The sequence below is a fragment of the Chenopodium album genome, chromosome 11, assembly GCF_948465745.1.
Source record: "Chenopodium album chromosome 11, dcCheAlbu1.1, whole genome shotgun sequence".
Lineage (NCBI taxonomy): Eukaryota > Viridiplantae > Streptophyta > Magnoliopsida > Caryophyllales > Amaranthaceae > Chenopodium > Chenopodium album.
Window position 1 is genome coordinate 55,925,538 of NC_137844.1, and position 15,245 is coordinate 55,940,782.

Consider the following 15,245-nt stretch of genomic DNA (forward strand, 5'->3'; position numbering starts at 1 on the left):
CCAACATTATCTTGAGGAGAATTTTCCAAATCTTCAGTTTCCATATTTATCTCCTTATTAGTATCTCCATCATCTTCCATATTATTCTCTAGGATAGCATATCTTGACCCCAATCCCTTATTTTCAGCAACTCCCTTATTTGACTTACCCTTTCCCAAAACAGAATTTTGGTTTTTTTCCACAAATTGAACTCCACCCGAATTAGCTTTAGTACCATTAACCGGGTTTTTTTCCACCCGTGGATTTTTCTTCCGGGTTGGTTTCTTCACCATCATCCAAGACCCAAAATCCTCAGATTCTTCAGGTCTAGGATTATGATTATGCAGAGGGTTTTCATGAACAGTCATGACATGTGGTTGATCTTCCTTCTGAAAAACAGAGCAATCATCCTCAGCGTGCCCAAGTTTTCCACATTTGAAACAAATCATACGAATTCCCTCATATTGAACTCTCCAAACTCTTCCTTTCAGCCAAAACTTGGATAGAAGTGGTTTTGTGAGGTCAATTTCCACACTAATTCTTGTGAACTGCCCTCTCTCTGCTTGAGCCGTTGTCTTGTCTACCCTCAAGACCTTCCCTACTTTTGAACCAATTTTGTTTAAGAAATTGATGTCAAAATATTCCACTGGTAAATTTAGAATACGCACCCAAGCCGTGAGCACTTTGATTGGAGCTTCATCCGGGATAAAATTAGGGATCCACTTACGAATTGTAAGATAGTTATCATCCAAAAGCCATGGTCCTTGAGTTAGAACATAGTTGTAGTCAGCCTTGTTTGTGAATCTTGCTATGTAATAGTTACATCCAATATTAGTCAAGGCTAATTCACCTCTTATGTTCCATTTCTTCTTTAAGCGTCTCATTAAACCCATGTACCCTATTTTACCACTGAAAAGCTTCACAATAAGTGATGTTTTCCATGGTTTCCGCAGCCTAGCTTTCTCCTCCTTTGAGAGTTTTATAACAGGACACCTCTCATCATTCAGAATTTCCTCAGGGATTTCTTCATCATCCGATTTCAGGTTATCATCTTCCTCATCCATATCAATCAGATCATCCAAATTATTAGCATTGGATGTAGAAGACTCACCTCTTAGCATGTCTCTAAAAGACATACCCCCTCCTACCCTTGGTTGCTTCTCTACAGGATTAGCCATGGCCTCATTTTGTCCATCACCATTCGCCTCAGTCATTTCTTCATCATTACCAGGGGATGAGCCAAATATGTATTGAGTGATTTTTCTCTTAGGTTTCTTATTAGAGCGATCCAATTGGTCCCTTTCTTCAATGGAAGGGGCACCATTTTTTGCACTCGAGAGGTTTTTCACAGGGAGCATATTTATTACGATATGTCATTAAGTGAAAATATTTTTTTGTTGACTAATCCATTAATTAATTAAATTCAATCAATTAATTAGATGGTTAAATAAAACAAAACAAAACAAAACAAAACAAAAAAAATCCGTCAATTACATTAATTAGGAGGTAGACATCAATCTTTTTTTGAATCAAAGAAAGGTAGAAATTAATCTTTGGATAAAAAGAAGAAAAAAGACCCTTCAAATTTAATCAGATATTCGTTTTACCGCCAACAGATATATCAGTGGATATTGGATACTAGATTAGCACCCGTGCGTTGCACGATGATGATAAATATTTAACCTAATTTATCTTATATGAGATTAATCATTATCATATGTTTTTCATTTAGTGGGTTATAAAAGTTTACTTGTTATTTACTTCTTTTAATGTAATTATTTCATAATCAAATGAGTATGTTGAAATAGTCATAAAACAGACGTTTAGAAAAAATAGAATTAATATAATTTTGCATGTGACTTAAGAATTTATTTTGAATATATTATTAATACCTTTTCATCAAGAAATACCATCTCAATGCTATTATATTCATTTGGATTATCAAAGTTTGGTAGCTTCCATAAGCGTATTATTTGTATCTTAATTATCATATTTTCCTTCATTGGAGTTATGTCTTCAATGAACTCATATTGTTGTGTAGAAATGTTCATATATCCTGCATGATTAGAAAAGTTACTATCGAAATAATCATAATAATTGATATCAATATGAGTAAAACTAAATTGCAAATTGAAATATGAAAGAAAAATATTTTCATACCTTCAAATACATAAGACACACACTGAACAAAGGTAATGTTGAAAAGAAAAAAAAATGCAACATATAAATATATATTAAAACAAATGTCAATCACTTTGGATAGTTATTGCTATTTTTTTTTTCACTTATCATCACAATTAAATAGGAGGGAATTTAGGATAATTAGTGCTTTTTTTTTTTATTATTCACACCTATAATTCACTTTGGCATTGTGGCCAAAAGTCAGTCACTTTTCATCATTGGTAGTTTTCGTATTCATAGCTTTTTTTTTTTTTGAACAAAGCTGATTTTTTGAATGGATATATATATATATATATATATATATGTTATGCTGATAGTTCCGTATTTATAGGCAACCAACAACTGTAGTATGCATTATTATCTAATACAATACTTTATATAATACAATACTTGTATTTTTTTTTTTTTTTTTGAAAAATAAAAAAATAATAAAACTTAAATTGATGACATCATACAACAAAACGGCTGGAAAAATTTTAATGTGAAAGTGACACTTAGGATAGAAAGGGAGTGTATGATGTCAGCAAATTTCTGTTTTAGTAATAGTTAATAGATACTATTTTATTTTATCCGGTATATCAATGCTTCGTAAAGATTTAAGATCATTCAGGTATTCTTTAAAAACTTTTGATTCCATAAGCTAGAGTACAAGGATATTTTACAATGGGAGTCTTGCTAGTAACCCATTTAGAATTTTAGATGCAGATGCGGAAGGTATGAAGAACACCGTTATCCTCGTAGCATATAGTACATTATCTTACGAGGCTAAACAAACAAATGAGTGTATATATATGTTCATTATGGTACATTTGCGAGCGTAAATTAATTTTACAACCTATAACACCTAAGGGCCAAGACATTTTTTGAAATGGCTGGTGAATAAAGGGGGACAAAAAAAATCTACACCATCTCTCTGGTGATTCTAACTGGTTTTGCCTGCAAAAATGCTACGTCTGCTGAAGGAGTAGTCAGCAAATGATGTTCAGGATCATCCACCTCCTCTTCACTGTCAATTGATGCAGATGACGAAGGAGAGCCAGATCCATTCTCTGCTGATCCACAACCCAAATCAGTTTACATAAAAAAGTCTAAACTAAACAGCAAGACAGTAAATGAGAATGCATCTAGAAGCATAACATCAATTCACATCAAGTATTATCACTTAACTCATTTAGAGACATCTCCACTATCTAAAAAGCCACCACAAAATTCAAACTCATTGATAATTGGTATGTTTGTCAGCATTAATATATATGCATCAAAAATAAATAAATATCAAAACCAAAGGTTAACTGCATGTAAGTCAATAAATCAAATTCTTCTGAACAATTATGTTATTAATTCTTGATCAATTGATCAATGTATCTTAACTACTATAATGTAAATCAATTAGATTTCCTCTACATCAAATTTTGGTTACATAAGTTATGTATCCCTAAATTCAATAGAATATGGGCCTGAATCATAAGAATCCGAGCACTTTACCTGAGCATGCAATGTGATCAGGATGCTGGTGAACAGCTGCTATTTGAATATTTTCTGGCAACAGGCAATTGAAGTACGAACCTGCAGCTTAAGGAGAATTGTTTTAGACAAAGGAAAAACTACAGATTTTTTAAATGAAATTGATAATATTGAATACATACGACTATCACTTAATTTTCAGAGCCTATGTTATTTGAAGGACGGTACTTCATACTTCCTCTATTTCAAATTATTGCAACATTATTTGACTAGCATGTTTGACAATATATATCTTTGATTAGTAAAAAACTAAAACATATATAAAAAGCTGATACAATGAAAATAAAACAATGGAACTAATTCAAAAACATTCTTTGATGACATTTGCTTTTAATAAACTAGTAAAATTATGTGGACAAAATTAGAATACTAAGTGTTGCAAACTTGCAATTATTTTGAAACAGAATTCAGAGGAAATATATTCTAGGACCTTACGCTTATTGTATACTGCCTTTAAGATAATGCATAGGGCAGGTAAAAGGTTACATACCGACACGAGCGAGTCGATTAATCCACCCAGGAATAGATCTCCCAGTGAGATGCAAACAGACCTCATCAGTAAAATGGTTACAGTTTTTGGCAATCAAGTGATATGCGTCCCCATGATACTTTGAGGCAAGGCCCTGCATGAACGATCGAAATTCTGTCCGTGACATGTCTGTGCTGCCGAGAGGTATAGCCTTCCTGAATATAAATCCAGGGCAGCTCCTTGGTTCCACCTCAAACACACCACTAGTAGGATACTCATGAGCTCCATAACCATACTCCATGCCATGTACTGCATTCAAGCTTTACATTAGCATCCATGTATAGAAAACAATAACAATTCAGCATATGATACTTGATACATACCATCTCAGAAGAAATGATTCACAGGTCCAAAAAAAAATAGATATGTACAATTGCCAAAGACACCAGATTCCACAGTTCCACCTAAACAAGACAAGACACTATACATCTATACCTAACCACAAATAAATTTCTAGATCATTATAAATGATGAAGTAGCAAAAAAACTTTAGGCTACTCTCACCTAGTAATACAAGGATCCATACCAGATGTTAGAAAACACCAAATAAACCGGTTCTTCTTTACACAACTTAGCAATTAGCTTTGGAAAACCCAGTTTCCTCACAATAAAACTATACTCCAAATTCCAGTTTCTCTCTCCCTAAATAACCATCAAGAAGTCAACTTATGCAGGAACTGTTTTAGCATCTTGCCTGCAAGCTTAACAACTACCACAATTTGAGTATTATCCTCGCTATTTACCAGAGAGGTTTTGTCCTATAAACTTATTGATAATGGGAGGAGAAGAAGAGATTTTGAGGAAAATTGATAGTAGATTGTAATTTGATGCAATAAAGTCATCAAAATATCAAATGAAGTTTACAATCCCCCTTTCGAGAGGCTGGACACTCCCACTAAAAGCTAATCAAAATAAACAAAAATTCAATCACAATTTTCTGCTTATTTTCCTGTTTAGAATCTCAATATATTCAAGTTTCAAGTGGCTGGACACTCCCACTAAAAGCAAATCAAACTAAACTAAATTCAATCACAGTTTTCTGCTTAATTTCCCACTCACTGATCTCTGTATATAGGCATTTTCTAACTTCCTTCTCATTCTCACCTCTAACAAACTCACTGCCTTGTTTATCAAGCTTATCCAAACCAACTAACAAACTCTTATCAATAGTACCCCTCCCACCTAGTCTAATCGATTACATATCTCACTCAGTCCTCTGACGAGTCTGAGCATAAGAAACTGCCTACATATTTACAACCTGACCTCATCAAAGGCAGGTTACTCTTCAAGTCTTCATCCATGTTGCCTTAGATAAAATTCACAGTAAGCCTTGTATAAATAAAATTCATATCATTACCAAAGTTGCCTCTACGTTAAAGCATAGTGTATAAAATGGAATGGTGCAGCGCTCTTGCTAAAAAAAAAAAAGGGGGGGGGGGGGGGGGGGGGGGGGGGGGGGGGGGAGGGGAGAGGATATAACATTTTGTTCTACCAGTATTAATTTCAGCCAACTGTTAACAGCTTTGGGTATTAATTAAGATATACTAAAATCTAGGGAAAATAAATATAATACATTGAATTTCTACTATTCTCTTTGAACTTTTCAAACATCAAGTAGTGTAATACATACAGTAAACACCTTATTAATTCAGCGTTTGAAAAGGCGCACCTAGATGCTGAGGAGCCCGGTGTTAGGGGTCATGCACCTTTTGTGGTCTAGGCGAGGCGATTTTGATGAGGTGCATCTTAAGGCACACCCCCTGAGGTGCACAAAGGTTTTTTCAGAACTATTTTTATTGTTTATTATATGAACCTCACTTCAATGAGGCGCGCCTTAGGCACAGGGAACTCTGAAATGCCTTGGTGCGCTTTGAGCCCTTTTATACACTGCATAGCATTACCATGATAGCTTACATTTCTAAACCAGAAAAATTCCTCAAATAACTTAACTAGCCATTGCTTCAAAAAGCTGAATTTCACTATGGTAACAGAATAGAAAGCACGTCTATGATACTTCAATCAATTAAGTGACCAATTCATCATAGAAAGCACAGTCTGAGTAACTCTATTCTTCATTCTTCCAAGAAAACTATTCTTATTCCTTGCCCATGAATTTGATCAACTCTGCCTTGACCAAAAAAGAGATTGTACTATCAGATTATAAAACAGCAAGTCAGACTAGGAAAGAACTTTAGAATATCTAGTGTCGTTTAAACAAAATCAGGAAGTCATCTCCTATGTGAAAAGATCTTCATTTAATAAAGGTCAATGAACAGATCAAGTGACATTAAGCCAGCACTTTGGGACATTTGATCAGTACGTTGCTTGTCAATCTAGTCATCCACGTATTTTAAAGACATCAAACAAAAGATAGAAATTATACCAAATCACACCAAGACAACATACTTCCTCCATTCTTTTTTAGTTGACACGTTTTGACTTTGGACACTATTCACACCCCCTGAGGTGCACAAAGGTTTTTTCAGAACTATTTTTATTGTTTATTATATGAACCTCACTTCAATGAGGCGCGCCTTAGGCACAGGGAACTCTGAAATGCCTTGGTGCGCTTTGAGCCCTTTTATACACTGCATAGCATTACCATGATAGCTTACATTTCTAAACCAGAAAAATTCCTCAAATAACTTAACTAGCCATTGCTTCAAAAAGCTGAATTTCACTATGGTAACAGAATAGAAAGCACGTCTATGATACTTCAATCAATTAAGTGACCAATTCATCATAGAAAGCACAGTCTGAGTAACTCTATTCTTCATTCTTCCAAGAAAACTATTCTTATTCCTTGCCCATGAATTTGATCAACTCTGCCTTGACCAAAAAAGAGATTGTACTATCAGATTATAAAACAGCAAGTCAGACTAGGAAAGAACTTTAGAATATCTAGTGTCGTTTAAACAAAATCAGGAAGTCATCTCCTATGTGAAAAGATCTTCATTTAATAAAGGTCAATGAACAGATCAAGTGACATTAAGCCAGCACTTTGGGACATTTGATCAGTACGTTGCTTGTCAATCTAGTCATCCACGTATTTTAAAGACATCAAACAAAAGATAGAAATTATACCAAATCACACCAAGACAACATACTTCCTCCATTCTTTTTTAGTTGACACGTTTTGACTTTGGACACTATTCACAAATTCTACTTTGACTATCTTTTGTAATATATAGGTTATGAACTTATGATAAAAAATAAAAAACATAATCACATGGAATCTTGTTTGAATTGTGTCAATGTACATTTTCAGAATATTAAATTTTTATAATTTTTACTTGTTCATAATTAAAGATATTAATTATTGAATTTGTGTGTTGCCATACATGATAAAAGAAACATGTCATCTAAAAAAGAACACAGGAAGTATATTCTTAATTCATTTTTGAACTAAGGATCTGATTAAAGGGAGTTGTTGATTGCATGCTGAACAAAATGATATAAACATTGAAACAGATAAAGATATGAGCTTAGAACAGATGCAAATAAATAAAAGTTCATAAAAAGCATTGGACACTTAAACACTGCTTTTCCTAAAAAGTTGGTCCATTGGTATAATTATATTAATTCCATTTCTAAGGCTCCAAATGCCAATTACACCATAAATTTGTTGAAAATAAAAATTTGAGCAACGAAAAGCATCAAAAAATAAAAACCATTTGGCAAAACAAGTTATTAGCCTATACAACTTAATCACGGGAAACTTTATTAGCCACCATCTCAAAGACTAAGATCTAAGCTAGTAGAAGCACATGATTAGGAAGATTTCAAAAGAAGTGACTAGCAAGCCAAGGTGTTGAAGTGGCAGAATCAGCTGTTAAATTATTAAAGCTTGCATGCCAAACATACGTTAGCCACATATCAATTATCAAATTTCCTTTAACAGTGCATTGCAGATTTGCAGCTAAAACATTATGTAACAGACTTGTATTTTATATAGAATCATTTGTTACTTAAGCTCCCTATTTGTGATGTAATTCTTATCAGGTACAATCAAGCTAAACTTTAAAAATTTCTTCCATGGTAATCTCTTTTGAAACCATGCGATTGCATAAATAACATCTATCTCATAAAAATTTTCCTCTAAACATTTCCTTGCCTGTTTTTCGAACGATTAGGAGGACAGAACATCAATTCAGATTGAAAATCATGAAAATTCAAGACAATCAGAGGTAGTACACATTTGTATTTCTAGAACGGAAATCATTCGCAGTACTAACTAGAAATAAACAAAGTATATAATTTCATGACAATCAGAAAAGATCCTCAAATGAAATAAAGATACAGAATTAGATTTCATAGGATATCCTTACCTACACCCAATGATGAGTACAAGGGAACAACAACCAAAAAGTAAAGATATGCAATTAGATTTCTCATGATAATCTTATTTAAACAAATACTATCAAGGGTCTTTCACTTAAAAATCTCATATCCTTCATCATAAGTGATTCAGAAATCCGACAGCGAGAGTATGATCACACTTAACAAAGAGATCACCAAACGACGACGAATGGACAAAACCCAAACCATCATTAACCATTTAACTAACACCTCAAAGATATGTTACCTAACTACAGTTCATAAGAATCATAACAAGAAAGTAAATTCAAAGGCACAATACCAATAATCACAGTCCAAACAGTAACTTAAACCCAATTATACTAAAAACTTTATAATATATCAAATAAAAATATAAGTAAGATAATATACCTTCAATTCCAGAGTGAAAAACACCAAGACCAACCCAGTATAAATAATCATTAACAGGGGTTAGATCATATACATTCAAATATACAGCTGTTCGTTCTTTCTCCCCTTCATTTTGCTCCTTTCTCCCACTCCAACTCCTCAAACTAAACCCCATTTGATCCCCTCCCACCTAATCCCTCCCCAATTTTTCTTCAATTTCTAATCAAACATCTGCGCCAAAAATTCAAAATAAAAATTACAAAAAAAAAAAAAAAAAAAAAAAAAAAAAAAAAAAAAACAGAAATTTGGAAGACAATTAAATACCAAAAATAGAATAAAATTACCTCAATTTCATGAAGAATTGATGAATGATGCGAAAGAAGATGAGTAGATCGGAGGATGTAGGAGAGAGATAAACCCTAGAAATTAGAGTGTGTTTAAGAAGCTTAAATTATTGTTGAAAATGAAAATTTGAAGAGAAAAATGCGGGGAATTTGGAAGGGAGAGGTGGCGGGAGGGTGGCTGAAGATCGGAAGAGAAGGTGGAGAACGCAGATAGATTTTTCTTTTTTTTTTTTTTTTTTTTTTTTTAGCGAGTATTACTTTATAACTTTTCGCCAAGTTATACAAGGATTACAAGTTAAACCATTTTTTGTCGGTAAAGGCTTATGCAATAAAGGACATTGGCATTTGGCACGACACACCACTATTTCAAATTTCGTTTCGACCCTGTTCATTTCACATGATTTATAATCCGTTCTAAAGTTGAATTATTTTTAAATTAATCGCTTCTTTTTGTTAAATTTGATTTTTGTACTTAAAGAAGTATCAACTGATTCAATTTTTGATAATCATACCTAATATAAGATTTTAGTTGAGATATACTGTATTTTGTTTTACATGTCTAGTCGTTTTGAGAAGAGGCCAACTGGATTAATTTGTTAAGGTGATAAAGAAGTTAAAACATTTTTACTTTGTGGTAAGTGTATAGTTAGGTAACTTATATTTGTCTTTAAGATTAGGGAAAAGTGTTATCTTATTAGGGTTAGTAATCATTTTTTGAAGAAAGGGTGAGTAATCATTGAATGTGATTGTTTTGCATATTTGCATTAATGCATTATAGGTCATAATTATTCAAGTTAAGTCATGGTCATGTCTGATTGTCCAATGATACATCATATATATTTTTTTGTAATTTAGGTCATGTTCAAACAAAGTCAAGACTCTGGTGGACATCAAATTGACCATGTCTATTGATACATCAAACAATTACTAATATATATTTAGGGCTTGTTCTCTTTACCTTAATTTCAGTTTAGTTTAGCTCCAATCAGTTCACTGTTTAGTTCCTAATTTCCTCTCTCATAAACAATTCATTTAAGCTCTATTCAGTTCAACCCCAATCAGTTTAGTTCAGTTCAGTTGTTTTCAGTAAATCGAAACAGGTCATAAGCCTGTTTAATTATGGTCAATTCATTTCCCAAGTCACACTTCTTGATAATCAAGTCCGAAAATTCAACCCAAACCTGGAAAAATCAAGATCAAGCCATTGCTGATCAGCTCCCATCTAATTCAACGTTTTAAGATATATGTACATATAAAGTAAACATATCAGTTTCCCAGTAGTTGAGTTGGGATGGTTAGTTCAACTTGTGGCAAACTGAAGTCATAAACTACAAAATATCTATAACAGATTCAAACAAGAACAGTTATAAAAGACCTAATGATCAAGAAAAAACAGAAAAGATCAGTTGAGTAGCAAACAAACTAGTCAATTTATATGTACAATAGTACAAATAATAATATCTACATCCATCATAATGTATATGTCCATCTAATAATATCCACCCTGTAAATATCCAAATGGATATTTACATACCCGAACGATCGATATCCTTACATACATGTCTAGCCAAACTCAACAGGTCACATGAATCACATCTATCTCATGTCTCCACCTTACTATAGTGTGGAAATTGAGACATTTCATTATGATGATCAAGTGAACTTTATGTAATACAGGGCCTTAAACTTATGCTCCAATGCAGTTGGAGCCCCGAGTGTTGACAACATTGTAGTATAAGGTGGATGATCGATCATCAAATTTGGAGATCAAGTGATGCGCGAATAGTCCACAGTATTTCTTCCCCATCCTCGCGATGAATATGTCTGTCACTTTCTTAAGCATGCTGTCTTCTTGGATCCATGGTTGCTTTACAAATTCTACCACAGGCATCCACTGCATGTGTGGTAAAAGAAGAGAAATTGGAAAGTTAAAACTTGTTTGATTGTCGAAAAGGCCAATACTTGTTTGATTGTTGAAAAGGCCAAAGTGTAATGCTTTAACATATAATAACTCTAGTCCAGTAATCTGCATACCTTTGCAGCTATAATTTCGTGATCATCGACCTTGATTTCAGATGACAGAGGCTTTAGCATACAAATGAAGAACAAATCTGATTTTTCAAAAGCCATGTTTTGAGCGTGCCTGAAAATTAAGTTTCATATTTAGATTTTTCTGACATAAACTGAAGCTGTAACCCCTCATCACAATGGAAGTTTCTGCAAGTAAATTGAATAATGCATATTTGTTGTGCTACTTGCATTAAAAATTTGAAGTTGCTAAGGAATATCTTGCAAGTTCACTACCCCTCATTAGTCTCTAAAACGAAGCTCAACTATGACATGGATCGAGTTTAGTTACCTGAAAGCAATTACTTCTACGAATTCAGTATCGATCTGCAAACATTCAATAAGACGAAATCAACATTTATGCATAGCAGATGTTGGATTATCCCAACATAACATTTTCAACATCATTTCCTATTCACACTTTTTGATTATGAGATATCAGAAGTTGTACTTATAAGTTCATACTTAGTAGATACTAATTATGTTAATTTTGTAAACTGGCAGCAATAAACAACAAAATTCAAAACTTGTTAATGAATGGACTAAACAAATCATAGGCCAAAGGAAGTTTCAGCTCACCCCAGTTTCTTCCTGGACTTCTCTAACAGCTCCAGTGTATATCTCTTCGGACTAATCAACAAACAAAAATCAGAAACAACATCAGCTACTAGAAAACAAAGTATTAAGTCTATATAGACTTTGTTTGGAACATAAGCTGAAATTGATTGAGCCAGAGAAAAAATCAAATACCTCATGAATAAAACCAGTAGGAATTTTCCAAAAGCCAACATACGGTGGAGCACAATACTTCTCTTGCACCACAAGCACCTATAATTCATCAATAAACGACGATTTTTAGGATGATTTTCACTTATCCTGAGGCGTAATTACACCTACACCAAGAATTGCAAGGAAATTGTACCTCATTTTTGCCATTGATGACAAATCCTCCAACCCCTACTTGGTGTGAGGCATTAGCCGGTAGCATACAAGGCCCTTCCGGAATCCAGTAGGTTAGCATTACATAACCGCTTTCTGCGTGATGATATTGGAACCCTTCCTACATAATTGATAGGTAGCAAACTAGCAATAAGTCCCTCTGCTCCAACATAATTTTAATATATGATGCTGTTAAAGCTTGTAATACTTGACCATTTATCACAGTATTGAGCTATACTGTGAAAAAAACAATCAATCCAGCTTAACAAATTTACTTCAATTTACAAATATGAGTATATGACCAATTATATCTTTATACAAAGAGTGAATATTATCTAAAATATTTACCTGAATGCCCAAAACTAACAAAGATAAACCACATAGTCGGGTTGATAGTGTAATTTAAACTCATAATGTATGGAGTAACAATTATCTCGATTTAAAAGCAAATTGAAGTATAAAGGGGTTTTAAGATTCACCTTTATTGCAATTGGTACTAGCTCTGAATATTTTGATGGCAATTTAAGCCAAACTCCTTTCTTTCCCTAAAAACATCAAAACCTTGTTTAGCATCAATTTGATGATTTCCCAAGAAATCAGCAGAAAATGGAAGTAATTTACCTTAGTTATCCATTGAGAAAGTGAAGATTGAAGCAGAGAAGCAAAAACATTTGGATTAGAGGGTAATTTATCTGGGTTAACAATAACTCCTCCATACTCATCATCAAAATAATCCAAAGTTCTTGAATATGCTTCATTTATCCCATTAATCTTACTTTGGAACAACAATGTTGAAGTTGCTACTTTATTACTAGTTGCTGAGTTTGATACCCTTGTACAACTTACTGCATAAAACACATTAACCACAAAATTAAATCAAACCCTTCATTATTAAACTCAACATCATAAAATGACATACCACATTAATCATACAAAAATTAAAAATTTACTAAGTTGACTTTTACGGATTTATATCATCATTCTCATGATTTGGATAAATTTAAAGCAGAGGATACTCTGTTTTTTGTGCTCTGTTCATTAAATTAAAATTGAAAAATCAAATCAAAACAACCTTAAAATAAGTGTAATGCACCTTAAATCCCAAACCACAAATAGAAAATTAGAGAGAATAAAATAAGAAAAGATTATACCTTTAGAAGAATTAGACTTTGGATATGAATGTATCCCAAAAAGGGAAGTGGGGTATGAAGAAGTTCTGAAACCAACATCTTTAGGAAGAGAAAGAAATTTAGCTTCAAGCATATTGAGCTCCATTAATAAAAACCCTTAATTAAGAATTAGAAGATCTAATTTCCCAGGTATCATAAATACTAGTAAATAAAGTATGAATCTTGTTGGTGGGTCAATTTCAATGTGACTAAAATCAGTTGAAATTAAGAACAAATATAATATTTTTGACAACAAATAATTAAATTTGAGGCGTATTTGCTTCTGTTCTTGAGTGTTGTGTGAGGAATCAGTAGTGATGAGGAGAGAGAAAATAAAATGGGGGGAGTTGGCCCTGTGAAGGAGCTCCCAAGATATCTGGATTCTTTTAATAAAGAAATGGGATTAAGGTGGGCAAACCTGAGGATATGTGGTTGCAATTATATACAAGTACAATTGAACTTTGACACATTTTAATTATTTTTTTACACCGTCCACGAACACGCGGTAAACCTATTAATAGGAAAGGATTTGATCATATGTAATTAATGTAACTATGTACAGTTTGAAAGATTTATCTACCAGAATAAAATTTAAGAGTAGCTTAGTGTACTGATATGGTGATGTGTTAACCATTTATCCTTTTTTAGTCAATGTTTGACGGTTACAAGTGAGATCTTCTTATTCTCAAATAATCATGATATAACTTTAATACTCCTTATACCCTTAGTTAAAAGTTTTATTTCTCTTAAAAAAATGTGTTCCTACATAAAAACTCAATGTGATCAATCATCGGCTATGTTAATATTCAATTTTAACCAATAAAACATTCATGATCAGTTTTGGAGATTAGATATATGTCAATTATTAATTAAATCTTGTCATTTATATCATAATGACAGGCGATAATTGTGAGATCATAATATAAAATCTTTGATAATACACAAAATGATGCAAATATATTGAAATGAATAGTTCGAACTAATATAATCTTATATTTCAATCTAAATTGAAATCGATTATGTACATGATTATGAATTCCAAACGAAAGAAACAAGAAGAATCTCAATCTCATACTTTGTGACATACGAAGATCTAGTCATTAGCTGAGTCACAAGTTCTTAAAGGAAAGATGGAGTACACAAAATTTTAATTAAAAATGGAGATTCTTGTCAGAAATTCACTCCAATGTTGTCAGAAAGTCAGTCATGATTCTTGTCAATACCCCACTAAAATAATTGAAATAAATTAAAAGAGTACCTAACATTTGAGCTGCATAATCATACGGTGTTGGATAAACATCTCACAGTTTCACCCAACAAATTGTACGAACATGAATGATGCCACCAGCATTATTCTTATCCAAATGGAATCATGCAATATGCCCAATAATATCATATCTTTATGCATTTTAGTGAGTGTGACCTACGATATTTTCCACCTTGCCGTTATGTCTTCCTGTTATTTTGGTCACATGCACCATTATCTTTCACGAGCGTGAGCGTGAGCGTGATAAGGAGATGGAGAAAATAGTGTAAAAGTTAAATTGAAAAGTGTTTTGTCATAGTATAACTATCTAAAAATATGTAAATATTTTGGGTAAGGTACCTTCACAAAATATAAATGTCCTACAACATAAATTCATGTAATTTTTTAACAATCAACCATAATGCATTTGTTACAAAAGTATTATTGTAGCCTAGGGGTAGGGGAAGAGTGGTAAAGCAAAGTGAAAATTTCATCATACATCCAGGTGTACCATGAGCATGGTACACCCGCTCAAAATACATGACTTATAAAAACGCAGA

The 15,245-nt window shown here is 32.9% G+C and overlaps 2 protein-coding genes across 4 annotated transcripts; both read right to left on the minus strand.

The window, feature by feature from the left end:
• Nucleotides 1–2,773: 2,773 nt before the first annotated feature.
• LOC145567836 (deSI-like protein At4g17486) lies at nt 2,774–9,518 on the minus strand. 3 transcript variants are annotated; one of them, XM_081627239.1, is made up of 5 exons: nt 9,265–9,518; nt 8,942–9,151; nt 4,175–4,462; nt 3,646–3,732; nt 2,774–3,209 (listed from the first exon to the last, which is right to left on the minus strand). In XM_081627239.1, exons 2-5 carry the CDS (start codon nt 9,093–9,095, stop codon nt 3,061–3,063), a joined length of 678 nt encoding a protein of 225 aa, XP_081483365.1. In that variant the 5' UTR covers nt 9,096–9,151; nt 9,265–9,518; the 3' UTR covers nt 2,774–3,060. The 3 variants fall into 3 exon arrangements, with proteins under 3 accessions (XP_081483365.1, XP_081483367.1, XP_081483366.1); XM_081627241.1 differs by having other exon boundaries at nt 3,646–3,726; nt 9,265–9,517; XM_081627240.1 differs by lacking the exon at nt 9,265–9,518 and having other exon boundaries at nt 8,942–9,207.
• A 1,152-nt stretch (nt 9,519–10,670) lies between these two features.
• Nucleotides 10,671–13,832, minus strand: LOC145569319 (nudix hydrolase 8-like). Its single transcript, XM_081628671.1, has 9 exons — nt 13,422–13,832; nt 12,892–13,115; nt 12,750–12,815; nt 12,254–12,391; nt 12,082–12,159; nt 11,911–11,961; nt 11,624–11,658; nt 11,299–11,407; nt 10,671–11,158 (listed from the first exon to the last, which is right to left on the minus strand). The coding sequence occupies exons 1-9, from the start codon at nt 13,543–13,545 to the stop codon at nt 10,952–10,954; spliced, it is 1,032 nt and encodes a 343-aa protein (XP_081484797.1). The 5' UTR covers nt 13,546–13,832; the 3' UTR covers nt 10,671–10,951.
• Between the last annotated feature and the right edge of the window lie 1,413 nt (nt 13,833–15,245).